The sequence below is a fragment of the Dermacentor albipictus genome, chromosome 5, assembly GCF_038994185.2.
Source record: "Dermacentor albipictus isolate Rhodes 1998 colony chromosome 5, USDA_Dalb.pri_finalv2, whole genome shotgun sequence".
Classification (NCBI taxonomy): Eukaryota; Metazoa; Arthropoda; class Arachnida; order Ixodida; family Ixodidae; genus Dermacentor; species Dermacentor albipictus.
The window spans coordinates 6254802-6278531 of NC_091825.1; the positions used below are offsets into that span (position 1 = coordinate 6254802).

The window sequence follows — 23730 nt, forward strand, 5'->3', positions numbered from 1 at the left end:
GTCTTTCAACAATGGGTGGATGAAGTAAAGAGCCGCCTTCGCCATCGCCATCAGCAGTAGCGCGGCGTGGTGACATTGTGGTACCGCCTATTTGCGTTTACATTGTCACAAAGTTACATTGGTTAAAGGCTGCTTTTTCACATTTTGTTTAAAAATGAGCGGAAGCCGATGGCAATTCACCGTCGCCTTCAAGAAAAAGGCGATTGAGTGTGCGGAAGCCCACAGCAACCTCACGGCACAGCACAAATTTGGAGTATCCGAAAAGAGCATTCGGTACTAGTGGAGGCAGAAGCAGCAAACCACCAGAAAACGTCATTCTGTGGGCGTACCGCAGAACTGGAAAACAAGGTTGCGGAGTTCGTCCGAGAGCTGCGTGTAAGATCACTGCCTGTGACTCCCGAATGCATGCGTTTGAAAGCGGTAGAGATCGCGCACACCTCTGGACTGGGCAGCGAGAAGCACTTGTCATCCGACTCTAGTTCGGACGACTCTGATCAAAGGCGTTCCTGTGATTTGGAGTAGCACTTGCGCACTTCGTGCCCTTCTGTGTACTGTACACCCGGCCAATTTTTAACAGTAGCGCGCAACCATCGACCCGCGTGTTTGTCAGCACCTTATCATCACGGCACAGAGTGGCGAAATAGCGAAAGTAAGCACACGTGTACACATGTGCGTATCTTGTTTGTTTTGCCGCTCAGCGCCGTTAATAAGGTGCTGACAAGCACGCGGGTCGATGGGTCGCACGATACTGTTAAAAATTGGCCAGGTGCACATGCGAGCATCATTTAAATAAATATTGTCACTGTTGTGTATGAGTCGCATTTGTTTCAAGGTAAGGGTGTCTTTCAGTACTTTTGCCATTGAAAAAAAATTTTTTTTTCATTTTTAGAATTCGTTAGTTGGGGGATCGACCTATATTCCCGTCCGACCTATAGTCCGTTTTTTATGGTACTTCTTCCAAGCACGCAGTAAATAACATTGGAGAGATTGTGTCTCCCTGTCTGACCCCTCTCTTTATAGGTATCTTCCTAGTTTTCTTGTGTAGAATTAAGGTGGCTGTGGAACCTCTGTTGATATTTTCCAAGGTATTTACGTAAGCGGTCTATACTTCTTGATTACGTAATGCCTCTATGACTGCTGGTATCTCTACTGAATCAAATGCCTTTTCGTGATCTATAAAAGCCATATAGAGAGGCATACTGCACTCTGTGGATTTCTCGATTACCTGAATAATGACATGAATGTGATCCACGGTAGAGTATGCCTTCCTTAAGCCAGCCTGTCCCTTGGTTGACTAAGGTCCAGTGTTGCCCTTCTTCTATTGGAGATTACTTTGGTGAATATTTTATATAATACCAAGAGTAAGTTAATGGGCCTATAATTTTTCAATTTTTTAACATCTCCCTTTTTGTGGATTAGTATAATGTTTGCATTCTTACACTTTTTTGGGACCCTTGCAGTCGATAGGCACTTCGTATAAAGAGCCGGCAGTTTTCTAACCATTATGTCTCCTCCATCTTCGATTAAATTGACTGTTATTCCCTCTTCTCCTGCCACTCTTCCTCATTTCATGTCTCGCAAGGCCCGTCTGACCTCATTGATAGTGATAGGAGGAGTTTCTGTGTCCTGTTCATTACTGTTTCTAATGGGGATATCCTGACTCCTCTGAGCAGTGTACATCTCAGTATAGAGTTCCTCCACTGCTTTTACTATACCTTTGAGATTGCTGAGATATTACCCTGCTTATCTTTCCGTGCATACAGCTTGGTTTGCATTATGCCAAGTTCCCTTTTCACTGGTTTCAGGCTGCCTCCATTTTTTTACAGTTTCTTCAGTCTTTCTCACATTATAGTTTCGAATATCACTTATTTTCACCTTGTTGATCAGTTTTGACAGTTCCGTGAATTCTACCTTATCTCTTGAGTTGGACACTTTCATTCTTTGTCGTTTCTTTATTAGGTCCTTTGTTACTCAGGAGGGCTTGCCTACTGGTTACCTTGGTGCCTTGCCTCCCACTTCAATTGCTGCCTCTGAAGCCAGCCTCGTTACGGTTTCATTCATTACCTCTTTGTCATCTTCATCTGTCTGTTTTAAGGCTGCATATTTGTTTGCAAGTACCAGCCTGAATTTGTCTCCTTTTACCCTTACTGTGTCTAGACTGGCTTGTTTCTTCTTAACCAATTTTGTTCTTTCTCTCTTCAAATTGAGGTGAATCCTAGCGCTCACTAACCTCTGATCACTGCACTTTACCCTACATATCACTTCTACATCTTGCACTATTCTGGGATCAGCTAAAAGTATGAAATCCATTTCATTTCTTGTTTCACCATTAGGGCTTTTCCAGGTTCACTTTCTGTTGCTACGCTTCCTGAAAAAAAATGTTCATTATTCGAAGCTTGTTCCTTTCTGCGAATTCTACCAGCATCTCTCCTCTAGTGTTCCTAGAATCGATGCCGTAGTGGCCGATTGCTTGTTCACCAGCCTGCTTTCGTCCCACTTTTGCGTTGAAGTCGTCCATTACTAAGTATACTGAATTTGCGCTTTTCTCATTGCTAATTCAACGTCTTCATAAAACTTATTTACTTCATCATCATCGTGACTGAATGTTACAGCATAGGCTTGTACTACCTTTAATCTATACATCTTATTAAGTTTGATTATGATTACAGCTACCCTCTCATTAATGCTGTAGAATTAGTCAATGTTGCCCATTATGTCCTTATGGATTAGGGATCCTACTCTGTATTGCTTCTTATCTGGGAGACCTCTGTAGCAGAGGACATGGCTGTCATTCAGCACTGTATAAGCCTCTCCAGTTCTTCTAATCTCACTAGGCCGATAATATCCCAAACAGTGTGTGATAGTTCCTCAAAGAGTCTTGTTAATCTAACCTCACTCGACAGAGTTCGGGTGTTAGAGGTTGACAGGGTCAGTTTCCATTGGCGGCCTGTCCAGACCCAGATATTCTTTCACTTTCTGCTGCGTTACAGGTCTGACTGCCGCCTTGGTCAGGTGCTCCGCAGCTGCTGGGGACTGAGGGCCTTGGGTTAATTGTAGGAATCATTAGGGAGGTAGTGGCCGAATACTGCACCAGGGAGGCCAATTCCTGTTCCGGTGATGGAGTGTCTTTGTCGAAGCTTAGTGGGCCTTCCTAATGTGGTTGTACCTGGATTAGTATAGCCCCAGTTTCTCCCAGCGTCTTTTGCCGGTGTCAGGCATCACTCCAAGCCTGCAGTTATGATGCACTGGATGAGGTGAAATTCAAGCTCACCATCGTCAGAAAAAAAAAAAATTATAGAAGGATTCGAATTTCTGACTATGGCAACCCAGCATTCTACATAGCTCAGTCAGAAAATCCCGTAGGCAGCAAGGCTACCATATGACCGACAAGTAAAGCCCAGAGGGCCGTACGTGCCAGAAAACTTATTTGATTTATCCGCGATAGACATGTTTTGCTGGTCGCGATGGGTAACTCAATATAGAACGGCTTCTAAGCGGTTCTGGCCTTGTAGTTCCAGAATGTCACTTGCGTAGGCGGCTGTGAGCTCAGTTAGGCAAACAATACAGGCGTGCCGATGACCTTTGACAGTTGCGAATACATGCTCGTGATCTACAGGAGTATGAACGGAAACACCCGAAAACGAATATAAGTGGAAATGTGGAAGAAGTAAATAAATGCAAACTATGACACTCCTTTTTCTTACTTGTTGAAAATCTGTATGTGAACTATGCAACTGTTGTTGCTATGTTAATATTTTTTCTTATTGTTTGTGTGATACTGCAAACCTTCTGATCACTTTTTTCTCATCCTTTTGCGCTACGTCTTTCTTCTGGGGAAGGGGGGGAGGGGGGGGCTCTCAATAGAAAGTCAGCATGAGGCATGTTGGTAGAATCGGTCTAAGTCAATTTAGTGTATCTCAAAGTGGCTGAAGACATGCGTGAATTATCCGCTATATATGGGTTTCACTGATCGCGGTAGGTGGCATGGCATAGTATTTCTCTATGATTCTAACATCGTGGTTTCGGGGTCTCCCGTATGCAAGCGGCCATGAACGCGGCTAGATAGACTATATATTTTAGGCGAATTTGAACAGCACTTAAAAGTAGTGCAAAAAGAAAAAGAAAAAACTTTCAGCGCTCACCCCAAATTCACTAGTCACCAAACAGCTCAAGGTCTCGGCTGCCTGTCTCATGCATCAGAGAAGTCTTTCCGAACGAGACAGAACTGGTACAGATGCACCACCGAAGGCTGAGACGTCAGATGTTAGGAAGATGCATTGGCACTCTAGAAATGGGCGGCGCGCCTAAGCTTTTGCACTTGAATTTCAGCTCAGAGGCCATAACTTACCACCTTGCCCATTTCTTCCATATGTAGATAGGTGATTCTAGAGTGCACACTGATGTATATGTCGAAGGATTAAAAAATAGATGCACAGAGCAGTGCAACCCAGTTTTTTCTAGTACGGTAGCTTGGCAAGTGCAGAGCACTGCAAATGCGCGACACAAAAGAGCAAAAATGGCGCCAGCGTCCAACCGAAACAAAACGGCAGAGTTCGCATTGCCATGTTCATCAGCAGAAATTGTCTGTGATATGTTTCTGGAAAGTTATAGCTCAGTGGGTTTGCGGACCAGCGAGCCGAGCGAATGAGTGGAGATAGCAGCAACAGCAGCGGAGTGCCACACGAATGGGAGAGATTTAGCTCAGCGATCTCTCGCTCATTTGAGCAGAGCGCTTTGCTGTGCCGCCTGTCAAACAAGGTTGGACTTGCTGTGAAAATATCGGTGCATTCACATCAGGTTCTCGATTGCGGCCATGCACTTCAATTCGTCACCAACAGCCTTGTTGCTGACACCTCTCGCGCGACAGAAAATTCGTTTTCAGGGATGAAACACTTCCGAGGCTTTTTCACGTGCAGACGAGTCAGCACCGCATTTGAAAACGGCGACGACAACATGCCCCTGTTCACGTAGGTGGTCTCCATGCTTGTTTGGCAAAAAATCTGGTTCGAGACGAGACCAGCGAGCAAGTGGTCCGCTCCGTAAACACCTTGGTAGAAAAACAACGCTAAAAGCACAGACAGAAGGAAGAACGCAGGACTAGCATTGACTGCCAATAATTGCTTTATTGTGTGTGCACAAATACAGTTAAACCTTGATATAAAAAATTTTAATATAACGAAATTCTTGATATAACAATATTTAACTTTTCATAGCCTCTTGTCCATAGAACACGATCTAATTAGAACCTCAATATAACAAAGTGCGTTTGTATGCGATTACAGTGGAATCTCGATGATAGGAATCTCACGGGGTCACAAAAAATATTCGTATTAGCCGAAATTCGTATCATCCAAACAATTAAATCTAGCTAAATTAAAGAGTTATAGTTGAATTCACTCAGGCACACGTACGTAAAAAGCATTTATTTCTTGAAGGAAAAGTCTCCGATGTCCTTCTGCTTCTTTTTCTTTGTCAGGTCAATTAGCAGACTTTGTTAAAATCCATAAAAACGCGTGCACGTGTCGTCGCTGATTTCATCCGCGGCGTGATGAAATAGCACGCCTCAGAACTTAGAGCGCATGCAGCGTTTCAGCCGCCGGTGGTGGTCCTTCGCCTTCGCCCACGTCAAAGACAAGAACGCGGCTAGAAGCACAGCATCCACTCCGTCCAATGGCACGCGGAAAAGGAGGAAAAGCAACAAAAGTGCCACCGCTTCAAACTCTACGCGCCCAGTCGCGACCTCCGCGCTGTCCGGCGCCACGTCCGCGCCTCCGCCCCAAAAGAGAGAGGGCGAAATCGCGTAACTGTGCGCTAATCTCTTTCACTGCCGTCGGTGGGGCTCGCGGTCGCGTCCGTCCGTGCGCTGGAATGGTGCCAACTGTGGCCTCTTCTCCGCGCAGTGGCGCAACCTCCTCCCCCCCTTAGCAACCGGCGCGCCGGTCGGGGGCGCAGCTGCGCATAGCAACTGTGACGTCACACAGTAGCGGTAGAACAAGCGCGTGGGCGTCGGCGGTGGCAGCTGCACCGCCGCTCCTCCGTCAGACGTCTCGTTGCAGTCGAGTGAGACCCGTAGCTCCGAAGCGGCCCAGTGATTGCGCGCCAAGCTGTTCTGGAAGCGGCAGCGGACGCCGGATTCCCCCAACATCAAACGCCAGAAGAACAAGGAGCGAATGCGCGTGCGACGAATGAACATGTCACCAGATGCGAAAGCAAGGGAGGCAGAACGGAAACGCCAACAGCGACTGATTAGATCGCCGGGTACTAAAGGCAGGGAAGCAGAACGCAAGCGGCAGCAGCGACAGGCGATATCGCCGAACAGTAAAGCCAGGGAAGCGGAGCGCAGACGGCAGCAGCGTCTGGTCTTCGCCAAGCACACTTTCAGATTTCCAAAGTGTCTTCGGTAATATTCGTATCAACCGATGCAGGTCGAAAATTTATTCGAAACAACCGTTCTCTAGCACGTTGGAAAGTAATGGGGCTCGACCGGGACCACAGAAAAATTCGTATCATCCAGAAATTCGTATTAGCCGTGATCGTATCATCAAGATTCCACTGTACAATATAACGAAGTTTCGCTCCACTGCAAAGGAATGCCGAGACAATAAATGGAAACTTCCATGGATGCAGATTGGTCAAATAATTTAATTACAAGTGGCTGCTTGTAATTCAGGCGATGCTGACACATCCCTTCCCAAGTCTAGAAATCGGTTCAGATTCTGCGACTTCTTATGTCACATCCATTTTACTCTTCTTGATAACGGAAGTGTTTACAAGGTCGGGTGAACAGTCCTTGCAAGTCGGACAGTGGCTTCCCGGAAAAACCTTCAAAATCTTTTCCTTCACATGCATTTTTATGTTGTTTGAGTGCTCCCTTAACCTGTCGTTAATACATCTCCCAGTTTGACCAATGTGCACTTTGCCACACCTTAAAGGAATTGTAGACTGCACTTCTCTGCATTCAACAAAAGACTGCCTGTGCTTTGTGCCCCTGTCACATCGCTGAATTGCCACCTGCAAAGCTTTGACAGTTTGTGGGGTGCAGAGAACACGCCTGTCACGTCATAATGCTCGGCCTCGTTTTTCAGATTGTGTGATAGCATGTGACTGTTTGTGACACAGGCACAGCTAGCCTCGGCCTGGGTTGTGCGCGAGATTCACACGTTTGCAGCATTGTGCACATCTCTGTGAGAAGGCCCCCTGAAGCTGAAGTAAGGAGGTGCTGAGGATGCCCGGCACTCGGGAGTCTTTCGGCTTCATGATTGAACGCATCTGAGATACAGTGCGGGCAAGATTTGCCGAGAGCGTTCTTTAGGCACAACGTGGCAATAGCTTGCTTAACAAGCACACTGAGCTCATTAAACGAGCTATTGCCACAGTGTGCCTGAAGAACGCTCTCGGCAAATGAGAACCAGGTATGGCAATGACAGGGACTGTGAAGTTCATTTTGATCACTGTAGCTGGACCTCATTTCGCCTGTGTTTTTGTACAAAGTTAGGGAAGAGGTTGTGAAACCTGTTGGGGGGGGCTGTTTGCCCTCACTACACCCTCCCCAGGTTCTGGAGCTCCTGCTTCTAGATGAATACATGCAGGTGGCATTCAACTGTGTCATTAAAGCTGCATGAAATGCCATCAAGTGCATGCATGGAAAGTCAAGTGCATGCTGATAAACAACGCTACTATGGTGAATCGCTACCAAGTTTCATAACCACGGCTCCAGAGAAATTTTGGCGTTCTATTTCTCCGACCTCCAAGGAATGCGATTTATTTAATGTTGATGGTAAGGCAGTTCACGTAAACAAAGAAATAGCAAATGCATTTAACAAACATTTTAAGTCGGTCTATACAAATAATAATGATGTAATGCCACCTTTCGAAATGTCTGCGCCGCCTATACCCGATGTTCAAATAAGCAAACCAGGTATACTAAACATGCTTTTACAGCTGAATACTAAAAAATCTTCTGGCCCGGACAACATTCCAAACACATTTTTAAAACGGTATGCAGAATGGACATCAAAGTACTTGCATGTTCTGTTCACAAGGTCATTGTGCAAAGAACAAGTACCGAGTGACTGGAGGACAGCCACAGTGAAGCCACTGCATAAAACAGGAAAAAAGCACTGCATTCAAAACTACCGTCCAATTTCTTTAACATCTACGGTATGTAAACTTTTGGAACACATAATCAATAATCATGTCTCAGAATTCTTGGAAAACAATAATATATTAACAAAGCATCAACGCTGATTCAGAAAAGGCTACTCTACAATTACCCAATTAGTTTTAACAGTGCACAACTTTGTGAAATCAATTAACAAAGGGAAACAAATAGATGCTATTTTCATCGACTTTTCAAAGGCTTTCGACAGGGTCTCTCACAAAAAACTACTTTACAAATTGAGCAAGATACTGAAAAACTCCAGGCTAATTAATTGGCTCACAGCATACCTTGATGGCAGAGAACAATTGGCTGTTTTTAATAATCATTCTTCTGAACGACTTCCGGTAGACTCTGGTGTTCCCCAGGGCTCGGTCCTTGGACCTCTCTTGTTCCTTTCATACATTAATGATATGCTGCATGGTATTCCAGTTATGGTTAAGCTTTATGCTGATGACTGTGTATTGTACTCAGAGATAGACAATATTACTAACCAGGAGTTGCTGAACGATGCTTTTCAACAAATTATCGACTGGTGCGATGCCTGGCAAATGTCAATTAATTTCGAGAAAACCGTTTTCATGTTCATTTCACATAAGAAGCATAAACTAAAGTTTCCGTACGGTACAAATAACATAATTATTTCTGAAGTAACACATTATAAGTATCTCAGACTGTGGATCGCAAATGACTTCACTTGGGCTATGCAACTTGAATATGTAGTAGCTAATGCTAACTGCAACCTTTATTTTTTAAGGAGGGCTTTGAAACTTTCTACTCCCACTGTACGCCTACTCGCATATGAAGCTGTAATTTCGCCGATGCTAGACTATGCACGTGTAATTTGGGACTCTTTTGCTAAAACTGGCACCAACAAGATAGAAATGGTGCAAAGAAAAGCAGCTCGTTTCATTTATAGCAGCTTCGGACGCACTTCAGTGACAGACCTCTTAACAAAAGCAAACCTGCCACCATTAATGCAAAGAAATCATGTATCACGACTAAAATTCCTTTTTCAACTTATTATGGGTCATTATAAGACAGATCTCACGGGAATAATTACCTTTTCATCTGTTTATGCTACTAGGCAGCGACATAGCCGAACAATAACCCCATTTAGTACATGTAATAATTGTTTTAACTATTCCTTCTTTCCCCAAACAGTGGTTGAATGGAATCATCTAACCAATGACCAAGTTTCAAAATCATCACTTTCGGCGTTTGTTTCAAGTATTGAGTAACAATTTGTTATCTTGCTGTGCCAGTACTATGCTCAAGCTCTGTTAACCTGATTTGTATTGTTTTTGATGCCTATGCTATAGTGTTCTTTATATGTGTATTGTTTCCAACCCTGCTAAAATCTGCAATGGGGATTGCAATATTGATAAATAAAATCTCAGTGAAAAATGCTTGCCTGAAGAGTTGCATGTACCTGGTAGACCGGGGGGGGGGGGGGAATCCATGTTGTGTTGGTTATTGATCACTGACTCCGAGCATGCTCAACTCAAGCCAAGGCAACATTGTTGTCCCTGCAGCATTGCCAATGTGCTCGAACAGCATGGGGAGAGCAGTCCTTGGCTGTCGTCTGCAACACCCTGGGTTGACGTCCTGCAAGAGTGCTTTTGCCATCTTCTCTTTGGGTCCAGCTTTAAGGATGAGGTAGGCTTGCACTCCTCCTTACCTCTATTAAGGCAAAAGCCTTAGATGGCTCATGGGATGAAACATTCATGTCCTGTGTTATGGCACCAAAATTCATTGGAAGCCGAACCCACAACCTTTGGTGTTAGGGTGAATTAGGCCATCACTTTCTTTATATAACAAAGTGTGAAGCCGAGGAAATGAAGCGTCAGCACGACCTGTGGTGTTAATTAAGACAAAGTAATTAAGATGTAGTTAATAAAAGCACTCAAACGAACAACCTTTGGTGGGAGTTGAACCCACATGGAATTATGGGCGAACCGGCCATATCCCCAAGTTGGATTCCAATTGACATTGTGAAGGTCGGGAGTTGAACCTATGACCTCTGGTGAGAGTCAAACCCTCGAGCTCCGGTGGTAGTCGAACCCACGACCTTTGATGGGAATCGAACCCACTTAGAGACATGGGTATACCGGCCATATCTACCCATTACCTTTGGTGTTAATTAAGGGTGAGTGAATAAGGCACAGTTAATGAAGATGAAGTAATGAAGTTTACTAAGGCACTCGAACCCACGACCTTTGGTGGGAGTCGAACCCACTTGGAATGGGTTCAAGTCAAAAAGCTCCTTGCTTGCGGTAGATAGTTGGCAAAGTGCATTCCCTGCATTCCTTGTGCGCTTTGCAACAAATCCACATGAAACAGCAAAGCATTTCGTGGCACAGTTTGCAGGCAATTATATTCAGTGGGCTGATGGTCATTGTGTTACTAAACAAACATGGGCATAATAAGTGCGTGATAAATGAACAATTACATGGGCGAATCAGAAAGACTTTTCCCCTATTGTTTATTAGCCAAAATAAGGTACATACAGGTAATTAGAAATATATGCATTCTACATACCTTACACTGTTTTTCACATAGTCCCTACAGTGGTTCGGACATTTGTCCCATCACAGCACTAAATTTGAGATGCCCCTGTGCCACGTTGTCATCAGTCGGTGACGCACACAACTTCCCCGAATGCTCATTGTCATTCAAGTAATCACGGCCTTTTGCAAACTCACAACACCTCACACTTCTCAAAGCGAGACACCTTTCCCCCATACGTGGGCATCGTATCCCTCTGGATTTCGATGAGCGTTCGTCTCTTGCTCCATAAATAACGAATCACACTTAGTTGCTTGTAAGCCATGAGCGTGTGAAGCACAACTGCCATATTCAAACAACTGACAGCAGCACCATGCTGCAGAGCCACTGGCAGATAAGGCAGAGCTAGTCCAGGAAAGGTCCATCGCTGGGAATGGATATGTTGACTTCGCATTCACAGTCACAATTTGGCTAAAAAAATAGGGGCAAGGACTTTGATTCACCCTCGTATGATGCTAGTTAAGGGGGGACACGGGTCTTAAGTGGCCGAAAGTCGCGAAAAAAGATTTTTTGTAGACAATATTTTCAATATCTCTAGTTCTTTTTGCGCAAATTTGCAAAGTTTCCATTTTCACAGATCAGTAGCTTTGCCGCAAAACTAATTTATATAATCTATTTGAGCAGGATCTGAGCCAGAATTTACTCTAAAACCGCATTTTCTCACAGCACGCAGAAGCCGTTGTAGGCATGCTATCGAGGTCATCTTAATCTCGTTTGAAAGAGTGGTCCTTCAACTTTAATTTCCCGCCACCCTAGACTCGTCTTGTTCATTGGTTTTCTAGTAAAAACACGTCATCGTGATGTACCAGCGCACGCTCGTATTGGCTGCTTGACGCAGCGAGCCACCCAATTGGCCTTGCGGCTTGTCCGTCGTCTGCTTCACGGCACAGGAGCGCACACACGTGTGCGTCATTTTGTTTTGCTGTCGCCAACGGAGCAAGCAGTCATGGCTCGAGAAGGGAAGTAGTTCCGCAGCAAGCACAAATTTAGGAAGCGGGAAAGCGGTCGTTGGCCAAAAACTTCAAGAAGTGCCCCACTACGATTGAGGATTCCCAAGATGACGGACGTGCCGTGCTTAGTGGTGCAGTCGCCAAGCCGGCCGAGCTCCCCACGCTAGGCCTAACGCATGCTGGCCCAGCGAACCTGTCAGCTACCGACAGCACCACAGACAGCTGCCGTGTGCGCCACGACACACAAATTCTGCAACCTCCGCAGCTACAAGACATCCGAGGAAAAGCAGCAATGAAACTTCAGCAGTTGTCATCCCTTCCAGCGATGGAACAAAAACAAAGCTTCCTCGCCAAACGCGTCGATGCTGCAGCTCCCCCGCCTGATGCTACGACATTCACAATTGTGAGCTTGGAGTCGGTGAATGCTTTGCTGACGTTTGCAAATTGCAAAATCTGTAACGGCTGCGTGAAAATCGTCAAAGGGGAGCTGGATTATGGCCTTGCCATGAAGCTGCTGTTTGTGTGTGAACTCTGCGCTGTGACAACGTCGGGGTGGAGTTCGCTGCGCATCGATAAAATAAATCCGTTCAGCGTGAATGTACTCGCAGCGCGCGCTATGCAAGCTATGGGAAACAGGCAAACCACACTAAGTGACGTGTTTGCAACAATAAACATTGCACATCGCGGCCTGCGTACGAAAACGTGGCAAATGTACGTGAAGACGAAGTTGACGCCCGCCGCTACCCGCGCTGCCGAGAAACAGACAAGCGAGTGTGTATACTCGGTTCGTGAACTCTACGCGAAACTAAACTTAAACTATCCGGGCAACAACGACGAGTCCGGGTTGACTCGGGGACATTCGTCACACATCGGCATCGGCACCGTTATGGAGCTCTTCAGCGGCCTTGTTTTGGACTATGTTGTCCTGAGTAACTTCTGTGCTTGGTGTGAATCGGGCCCAAAGCAAGGTGACCCCTCTCACGAAAAGTGAAAGGAGTGCCATTTGTGCCAGAAAAATGCAGCAAAGAAAGCTGGCGAGATGGAAGTAGAGGCTGCGCTCATCTTGTTCAGGAGGTCCCTGGAGCAACACAACCTCCGATACACAACTATGCTATCAGATGGAGACTGCCGAACATACCATGCTCCACAAGGAGACAAGGTATGCGGCTACATTCCCATTGAGAAAGAGGACTGTGTCAACCACGTAAAGAAGCGGATGGGAACTGCTCTGCGCAACTTGATCGCTATGTACAAAAGCCTTGGCTCGGAGAGCCTCAGTGAAAAAGGCCGGCTGACGGGTGATCTCATTAATAAATTGATTTCCTATTATGGCTGGGCCCTGAAGACACACAAGGATGTCAGTGTCGTGCAGAGGGCTGTGATAGCCACATACCATCATATCACTTACAACGATACAATGGCCAACCACACCTTTTGCCCAACAGAGCCCAACTCTTGGTGTTGGCAGAACGCTGCAGAGGCTAGGGGCGAGCCTGCATCAAAACAACCCCACAGCTTGCCTCCACATGTTTGTAAGGCCCTGCTTCCGGTATACCGGAGACTTTCTGATAAGAAGTTGCTGCAGCGCTGTCTACGGGGCAAAACACAGAACAGCAATCGGTGCTCGCACTCCATTATGTGCGCACTTGCACCCAAGGAGTGACATGCCTCATTGTTCAGCGTCAAAGCTGCGGTAGCTGACACAGTTATGAAGTTTAATGCAGGCAATGAAAGAAGCTCTGGAGACATATTGAAAGAGCTTGGGCTGAACCCTAACTCCCTCAGTATGAAGCGCATCACCAAAAAAGATGACTGTTTTGTGTGGCATCGGCACACAAGCGCTCATCAGCCAAAAACCTGCAGCAGACCTTGAGAAAGAGGCACGTCAATGCAGCCAAGCAGTTGGACTATGTGCCTGGGGCTTACTAGTCTGTATAGACAAGTAAGCACGTAAGCAAAGTAAGACTCAGTATAGCACTGTGTAAAGTTTCTTTCTTTTCTCTCATTTTTCTCAAAACATGGTTTTTGGTAACTTTGCTTATTTGCTGCATTGGTATCTTTGGATCTAGGATAACTAGAGTTTTCTTTCTTTTTTTTTTGCAGCATGAAGCTAGATGTGTTGGAAAGGCAACGCTGAGAGCAGAATTTTAATTTTCTACTCAAAAAAAATTATTTTATTTGCATTTACATTTGCTTTTATTATTGATGCTGTGAACACAGAACTCCAATGGGCTGTAAAATGACAAATAATTGTTCAATTTAAAATCTGTTTCCAGCATTGCTATCCTTAGGCATTGCAGTATCCGTCTATATGTTGTTTACAACTTTCTCTTTAGCAGTTAAATTTTAATTGTTCCAGCAGGCAATAGAAGGTAATTACTAATTATCTCAGCAACTACAATGTATATGCAAAATATAATTAGATATTTAGAATCAGCACAAGAAACTCAATGAGCATATTCATTTTCATCAGATTTGATCAAGAAATAGCATAGGCTAGCTCTACAAGCCACGTCCCCCCTTAACTGATCTACAAATTAATAGATGAAGGCATCGATGGAACAAGAAAAAGTAGGTTAATATCCATACTAATGGACACTAATAATATCCACACTAATAATCAAGGCCCAATGCCCTTTTCAGACATGAAAATCGGTCGGAAGTGATTCACGCAAGAAGCCAGTTTTATGGGTGACCTTCCTTCCCGTTTGTGACATTTTGGAAGCTATTGCAAATTTATTTATTTATTTATTTATTTAGTCATACCGTTAACCCTCACTTGAGGGTCGTTACAGGGAGGGTCAGTAATACATAGAACAAACATTGAAGATCATTTGGAGAACATTTGTAATACATAGAACATTTGTAGAAAAAGAACACACAGCTACATGCAAGGAACAAATATAAGCTATACAGTGTGAGCGAAATACTTGTCAAGGCCAACCTCAAAATCACTCATAGCATTTTTTTGTACCGCATCATTCGGTAATTCATTCCACATTTTAATAGCGTCAGGAAAGAAAGAAAAGCGGAATAAGTCTATTCGAGCTAATATTGGTTGCACGAATGTACTGCGTGTTGTTCGTAGTAACCTTTTGTGAAAGAGCGTCAGATAATCATCCTTGTTTATTTTCACATCTGCGTGTAGTATTTGAAAAAGCAATTTCAATCGCTGCTTCTGCCTTCTTGATTCCAGTGGTTCCAAGTTACATATTTTTAACATTTCAGTTACCGAGTCATGTCGTCGATATTTAGAGCAGATAAAGCGAACTGACATTCTTTGAATACGTTCTAGTTTATGTTTTAAAGCCTTTTGATGTGGGCTCCATACAGCACCAGCGTATTCTAGGCTCGGACGGATATATGTCTTGTAAGCAATCAACTTGACTTCTTTCGTCGCCTGGCGTAATTTCCTTCGCAAGTAGCACAACTTCCTGTATGTTGATTGACAAATATTTTCAACATGAGGACGCCAGTTCAATTTATCTGTTATGGTTATACCCAAATATTTGAAGCTACATACTTTTACCAGTATATTATCAGCAATATTATATGTGAACGATAACACTTCCTTTCTTTTTGTTATGTGTGTGTAAGTGGTTTTTGTTAAATTAATTTCCATACCCCATTTTTGACACCATGAGCTTAAGTTTTGAAGGCACTGGTTGAGTTTAAATTGATCTTCCCTGCATGTTACCGGACAATAAATTAGGCAATCATCTGCGAAAAGCTTAATTCTTACAGGTGATTGGACAACCGCTGAGATATCATCAATGTATAGCAGAAAAAGTAGTGGCCCTAGTACGGAACCCTGCGGCACGCCCGAATACACCTGACGATTTCCTGAAATAGTATCTGTCACTCGGACTGCTTGTTCGCGATCAGTTAAATACGCTCCTATCCAATCGAGAACATCCTCACTAAGACCGACATTGCGAAGCTTGTGGAGCAGTTTATGGTGTGAAACTTTGTCAAAAGCCTTCGCAAAATCTCTGCATATAACATCGACTTGTACACAGGCATCTATAGCAACACAGAAATCGTGAATCGTTTCGATCAACTGCCTTACACTTGAAAGGCCACTGCGGAATCCATGCTGAAACGGACATAATAAGTCATTTTGCTCCAGAAATTGTCTGATGTATTTTGCCACTATATGCTCAAATATTTTACAACACACCGATGTGAGAGACACAGGCCTATAATTGCTTAACATTGTTCTATTGCCACCTTTGAAAATTGGGACCACAATTGCTCTACGCCAATCTTGAGGTAGCGAGTGGCATTTTAAAGACTTCTGAAATATTATTACTAGGTAATACGACAACCACTCCGCGAATCTTCGCAGAAATTCATTCGGTATACCGTCAGGCCCACATGACTTTTTCGTGTCCAGAAGGAGCAGCTGATCAAATATGCCTTCTCGGTTAATTATAATATTACCTGCTTGAAGTTGCAATGTAGGAGCCGATTCATATTCTTTGTTGTCATCCTGTTCCGTACAGAACAAATATACAAAGTGGTACACAGAAAACACAATTATCATTGTCACCGAAGCCTCAAAGGTGATCTTGCCAGCACGTAGTGTTCAGCTGCAGGTTTTAGTAATAAACTGGATAATAGAGCAAATAATCAAATATTGTGACAGAGTGCGGGACTGGGCTAGTAGGTATATGATTGAGCGTACCATTCAGTTAAAACATTTTGGGGCTCCCTAAGACAAACCAATTAAGCTGGATTTCCATATCTATGGTGCAGTCTTTGTGAAAAAACTAGTCGGTTTCCAATAGACTGAATAAAACAAGTTATGTCAATCCTATGCAGATCTTGGAACCTATGTGAAGCAAAGTACTATTTGTGAAGTGGTTAATCAAAGGCTTTAAATTATCTCATTCCATACCTGTGTATTTGGCGTCAAGGAAACTTGTGCTCTTGCACGTGCTGTCGTGCCTATGCTGGGCAGTGTAGCACATGCAGCAATAATCTCAAACAGCTAGTTCACGTTGGCACGATAGAAGTGTGTGTGCGATTGCGGCCTAATTGCTAGAGCAACGGGCTGCTGTGCTGTTGGGGTCCGATTCCACCACCGTCGTTGTTTCTGAGCCTGGCCAGTTCTTCGGCTAGACAGCAGCGACAGTGGCCGGGGTCGCGAAGAAATCCCAACAGGAACCACCAATGGCGTTGAGCCATCTTTCACGGCAGCCACCACTGATACCTGCTGCTGCTTCGCACAACGGGTATTGGTAGACTTTGAGGGTGCTAGCTACTGTGGTTCCGCGCTACGCTCATGGCGTGCACACTCTGATTGCACGCGTCGGACGACCACTTCGGGTTTAAGGGGGGACATGGCTTCGAAAATCAACTTGCTTATTTCTTCATGGATTTGGTGAATATTGGCACAAATGTTTGGAATCTCTTCCTGATGCTCCCATAAAAGTTTCAGAGCGATATCTTTAGAACATTTATTCAATTTTATTCAGCAGGATTTTTCTCCTTCGAAATTTCTGGAGAGCCTGGGGAAATGAAGAAACATGATAGAAGGCTTGTTAAGTATTGGCTACATAGCTAAATGCGTGCTGAAGGTCGTAACATTCTTCCTTCTTTTTTTTCGCAACACAAAATTTTTGGAGCGCCCTTTCTATGTTACCTTTGCATCAAGCACACTTTTGAGGTAGACGAATAGCCATATCGTAAACTTACAAAGAGTCAAGATAGGAAAGCGAGACTGTCACGATCTGGACTGTAGCCCAAGGAATGTGATGAAAACTACAGAGTCGAAATATGCTAAATGGTAACAAAGAAATCAGCTCCAGAAACTGAGTAGAAAGGAAAAAAAAAAACGTTTTGAGAAAACGGCTCCTAAAGTTTTACCTTCTCTTCAATTCTCTAAAAGGCACCAAATTTCTAGTCCTTGGGGTGTTTTGTGATGTGGGGCTTCTTGTACATGTGGCCTCTGGTCTTCTGTGCCTTTGTTTACCCCCCCCCCCCCCCCCTTGTTTTTGTATGGCATTTTTTGCTGCTGCTCTACAAAGCATGGTGCCTGGGTTTCAAACCATGTGAGGTGCAGAACTCTGTGTGGGCCTGAATATAGTTCCAGTGTTGTAGCTGTACCTGCAAGGTTCCTGATTGATAGCAGTCTCCAGTACAATCAGTAAAGCATTTTTTTTTCTTTTGGCAGAATTGACCGTGTTACTGAATGAAGGCTCTGAGTGTCAACAGCCTTCCAAGTCATGCTCACTTGACAATGGCTGTGGAACTTAGGATCAGAGAGCCAGTGATAGATGTGCAGCTGCCAGGGGCTTTTCAGAATTGTACTTTTGTTTGATGCCTCGATCACTTCTACAGTCTGTGCCAGCTCAAGGAATCTAGTGAACAGAGCTCATGATGAGGTTTTCTTTATGAAGGGGTAGTATGATAGATATTGTTATGAGCTATTGTGACAATATGATAATAGAGTGAACGCACAATATGCTTGGTTGTGTGTCTGAGGTGCCGATTTGCGAAATACCTAGCCGCACAGTCCTAGGTGCTGACACACGAAATTCCTAGCCACGGGCTTGAGGTGTCTACGCTCGATGTATTTAATGCGTAGTACAAGGTGCCATCATGCGAAATGCCTAGTCGCGGGCTCGAGGAGTAGACGCTCGATGCGCTTATTCGCGTAGTTCAAGGTGCCGACGCGTGAAATGCTTAGACGTGGGCACGAGGAGTCGACTCTCGATGCGCTTATTCACGCAGTGCGAGGTGCCGATGCGCGAAATGCCTAGACGCGAGCTCGAGGAATCAACGCTCGGTGCACTTATTCAAGTAGTCCGAGGTGCCGACACACAAAATGCGTAGACGCGAACTCGAGGAGTCAACACTCGATGCACTTATTCACATAGTCCGAGTTGCCGACGCGCGAAATGCCTGGACACGGGCTGGAGGAGCCGCCGCTCGATGCACTTATTCACGTAGTCTGTGGTGCTGATGCACAACATGGTTGGGCGAGCGTCTGAGAAGTCCGTGCGCGATGTGCTGGATCACAGAGTCAGAGGCTCCTATCCTTGAAATGCTTAGCCGCATGTCCGAGAATTCTGCTCGTGAATCTTGGTCGCGAAGTCCGCGTCGCCGATGCTCGGAATGCTTAGCCGCGAGTCTGAGACGTCCACAGGCATAGGGATCGGCCAGGCTACTGTGATGTTCACGTAACGCCCGTTTTGACACGTGGATATTATGGCGAGTGGAGACTTCCAGACTCACGAGGTGTAAAGAGCCGTGCAAATGACGCGATTGCCGGACCAGTGGCGAACAGCGCTAGAGTCACGTTGCAGGCGCGACCTTCAATAATTTGCTGCTTGTGTGCTTGTTTCTATGCGGACGAGATAGCTTAAGTGGCAGATTTGAAGACAGAGAAATGTGGCTTGAAAAACGCCATTCTTTCTTGATGTTCACAAGATCTTCTGCCACCTTGGCTGATCAAACACATTTTTTAGAGCGCTTCTACATGATTTACAGTGATCATATTTTGGAATCAGATAGAAAAAGAGAAAGAAACTGAAATTCGAAAAATCATTTCTTTGGCCATTTCTCGCGATGCGAAAGCCGCGTCCCCCCTTAAGCATTCCGAGCCACCATGCATACAGTGTCCACACCTGCTCCGGCTCGCTCCATTGGCCAGTGGTGGGCACCAGCAGAGAGCAACATATTTGCACTCTCCCGTGTTCTGATGTGGTCTCCCCAGGCCCTGTCTTGCATGCACATACCCAGAGTCAAAAGCAAACCTACTCTGTTTGCACCTACTTACTTAATAACAGTGTCCTCACTGTCACCTCCTTGTACACATGTCGGTATCCATATTACAACTAACTTATCGTGCAAGGGCTCATATAAGAGATGTTGCAGCAAAAGCATCTAGCACATTTTACCTAAAACAAAACCTGCATGAAATCCCTTCAGCCACTCGTGAAATAGCGTACAGAACCATTGTTTGTCCACAACTCGTATTAACGTCTGCCATCTGGTCACCACACCTGGAATATTTCATCAATTATCTCTAATCTGTTCAAAACTGTGCCGCATAATTCATCGCCAAAGATTACAGTAGGCATTCTAGTGTTACAGTAAAACCTCGTTAAACCATACCCGGTTAAACAGTAGTTTCGTTTTAAAAGTAGTAAAGTAAAATCCCCGATTCAGCGGCCATTGGACATAATGTGTTTCGTATTCGCATAAACCGTACCAGTTTATTGCATACGTATCAGTTAACACGTAGGGTTTCCACTTTTTCTCGCGTAAACGTGTCGGTGCGTCGTCTCCATCGGGCGGTTTGGCAGAACGACAAGCCTCAAGAGATCAGAACGGCCTCCAAGCACCCTGTGCGTTTGTGCGTGAAGCCACATCAACATCATTTCGGCGCCGTGCCACAGCGTTGTGGCGTCATGCAAACAAGGACTTGCATCATGCCAAAGCTCGGATAAAAAAGACGCCGGGTGCGCAGCACAGAAGAAATATTCGACATAGTTCGCTCTAGCGAACGTGACACGAAGTCGGCGCTGACACGCGACATGAGTCTACTGTTAACGACGGTGTGTGGCATTTGAAATGCGAAGAAGTTGCTCGGCAGCGCTGCTGCAACTGCGAAGAGATGTCGGCTCCAAGGTTTGACTTTTTGCCATTGTTGCCTCTGTTGTTGCCGAAATGTCGACTAACGACAGCGATGAGGACGACAGAAAGTGACAGCATGGGCGATTCAGGCCTGACAGCCTCACGAATGCAATCGTCACGACGAGAACAGCATCCCACAATGAAAAAGGTATCCCACAACTTCTGCAGCGCTACCGCTCGTGTGCACGGAGAACATGCGAAGCCAACGAGGAATCTGCCCTGTGAGTGTTTGCCGTGAAAAGGGGGCCGGCTGAAAAGCTGGCTCGTAGCTTCAGTAAGTTTGAGGCCGCTGTCGTCGCTGCTAGGCTGCCGCACCATCAAACGAAAATAACGCTTTTGTCGCGCGATGGGAAGAAATACTGCATGTCATTTTCCCCTTTCATCGCACTCTCTCTGAGTTCTGCTTTCGACAGGTAAGTGAGTGATCTCATGCTATTTCGGTTAAGCATTACTGCCGTTTATTGCGCACTTTTTTCGAGCTCCGGCCAAGTACGGTTTAATAAGGTTTCACTGTACCTCTATAAAGAAATTGCTATCACTCCAATCTTCTGAATCGCGAAGAACGGTAGCTCTGCTTTGCTTGCTGTACAAAATCTCTCACAGTTAACACACAACTATATTGCACGCCGTGGTTCCTTAGTGGCTTTGGTGTTGAGCTGCTAAGCACATTGTCGTGGGCTCAAATCCCGGTCATGGCAGCCGCATTTTGATGGGGGCGAAAGGCAAAAGTACCTGTGTACTTAAATGTAAGTACACTTTAAAGAAACCCAAGTCATAGAGAAAGAAATTCAACAAGAGGGGACACTCGGCAAAAACTGGCAACAGGAAACACGTCACACCTAGTGTCAACTCTGTCTGTTAGTTGACGCGAGCATCCGAAAAAAAAAAAGAAGCGGAAATGAACTTACAGACGTATTATTTTTTTTTTAATTCTTTCCCACTAAAACTAAAAAAGTTTTGTGTGAAAATGAACTTATACTGCACGACTTACTTTTCTTGCGTCGCCTAGCAACAAGCTAGCGGCACGGCATATGCGCCATATGCATGCGCCATTCACCAGACATGCCACCAAAGCGAGCGAGGCCGGCTGCGCATGTGAAGTTCACCATGACGACCCGTCTCTTTTGGATGCAGCACGTTTGTCGGGTTCCCGGCGTTTTCTTGCGTTCCATCTGCATTTCAACACGGCACCACTGCACCACTGGACTACAGCAAGGTGAGGAATTTTGTTACCCGCCGTGGTTGCTCAGTGGCTGTGGTGTTGGGCTGCTGAGCACGTGGTCACGGGATCGAATCCCGGCCACAGCGGCTGCATTTCGATGGGGGCGAAATGCGAAAACACCTGTGTACTTAGATTTAGGTGCACGTTAAAGAACCCGAGGTGGTTGAAATTTCTAGAGTCCTCCACTACGGCGTGCCTCATAATCAGAGAGTGGTTTTGGCACGTAAAACCCCTTAATTTAATTTTAATTTTAAGAATTTTGTTTGACAGTCTGCAACGCAGTTCAAGCACATTTAGGCTTACTGCACAAAACTGAACCTATATAGTGACTCGGTTATCAAAAAACAGCTCCGCCGTCCAAGCCTAGTTAATTTGAGTTAGTTACTCGTACTGTGAGATGTTTGCAACACTTTCTATAAGCCTAAGCATTATTACAACTTATTTCGGTAGTTTTTGGGCATGCTCGCCGCAACTGGCTTTGTGACGAAAAGCACCTCGGCCGCTTGACACAGTTTCACGTGTACTTAATCAGGAGAAGTTTTGCCGCTTTCTCTGACCCCAGACATTATTTGACCCCAGACATTATTGTAACTAATTTCGCTACTTTATGGGGTACTTTTCAAGCACAGTGGCCGCGCTCGGCATAGTAGCGCAGTTAGCGAAAAGCAGCTCGGCTATTTGCTGCAGCTAGTTTCGTGTGTACTGAATCTTACTGGGAAAAATTCGTGACATATTCTCTGACCTCCAAAATTATTGTAATTCATTTCGTAACTTCTTGAGATACTTTTGAGGCATGCTTGCCCCGCCTGGGGTTTTGAAGCTCTTAGCAAAAAAGCAAGCCAGCCGTGGTGAGTTAGTTTTGCGCGTACTGAATTTTAGTGGGACAAGATTGTGATGCTTTTTATGGCCCTGCAACAACCTATACCTTGTTTAGGTACTCACACTTGTCGAAAACGCGATGAGCGATTGCTGCGAGTGATAACACGGGAGTGTGTTGCTTGCGTCGGCAGGACGCGTAAAAGATAACATAGAGGAGCTCAAGAACTTGACATTTCTCTCTTCTGAGCGACTGAAAACAGGCTTTGCGCTCCCGAATCTGCCTTGAGTGCGACTAGAAGGCATTCTGCGAGCGTGTAACATGGTCTGCCTTAGAGACTGTGTTGTAGCCACCTCCGTGTACTTGATGTACCGTCACGTTGGCTGCGGCCAAGTTTGGCATTGTTTGGCATTGTTTGGGAGGAGTCTATGTTCTACGAAATGTGTGTAAAAGTGAATTTATCTGTAATTCTGCTCATTCACCACTTACACACGTTTTGCCTCTACACGCAATATTCCTGTTAAGTCAATATACCAAAATGATACATGCTTGTAATTTACTTTTTTTCAGCTCATGGCATCGGGTGGAACTTCGTACAGCAGCGACTGCTGCTTACCTGGTGCCACAGCTTTGGATGAATGCACAAGAAGCTCGGAACGAGCATTTATATAGAGCAAAATAAACATTTCTTCAATTCAGAAGACGCCTTGCGTTTTCTTTATGAAATTGCACGTGACACGGATTTGGTGGAGGCTTGTAAACATTGTTTGCAACCATTTTTACTAAATAATAAAACGATTCTGCGCCAAGGCCGTGCATGGTTCAGCAGTAGAACTGGAAAAAAAAAATAAATGCTGTGCCGATCAGCGGAGCCAGCATGGCATGTACCAACTGGTGTTCAAAACGCGTGCACCCAGAACTGAAACCGGAAGGTGTTAATACCATCCGCTTGGTGCGCTACAGTCAATTCAGCCGCCGGGCTCTATGGGAGTGTCCGCTCTTGTTGAAATTTCTTTCTCTATGCCCAAGTGGTCAAAATTAATCTGGAGACTACGGCATGCCTCATAATCAGATTGTGATGTTGGCACTGAAACCCTATAATTTTTCTTTTCTTTTTACATAACTACATTAACCTCTTTCCCGATCATTTCGTAAAACTTGCCACTTATATAACACACACACTTTCACACTTGTGTTTGGCTGTACAAATGCATTTAATATATCTGCATTATCTCGGACAATAGCAGCTGGGAACAAACTTCCAAGCCATGTTGTTGAAATTAATAACGTGGAATCTTTTAGAGAAACATTTAAAAAATTGATTCCGTAGCGTAGTCATGCGAATATGTTAATTTGTCCCATGTGGCTT

General features: G+C 44.9%; 1 protein-coding gene across 2 annotated transcripts in view; it reads left to right on the top strand.

Moving 5' to 3' along the window:
* xmas (RRM_XMAS2 and SAC3_GANP domain-containing protein xmas) overlaps positions 1-23730 on the top strand; it is a 580140-nt gene that overhangs the window by 497252 nt on the left and 59158 nt on the right. For both annotated transcript variants that reach the window (XM_065450653.1, XM_065450654.1), the window contains one exon: positions 9694-9817. In XM_065450653.1, the coding sequence (XP_065306725.1) occupies positions 9694-9817 (124 nt within the window). The remainder of the gene's footprint in view (positions 1-9693; positions 9818-23730) is intronic.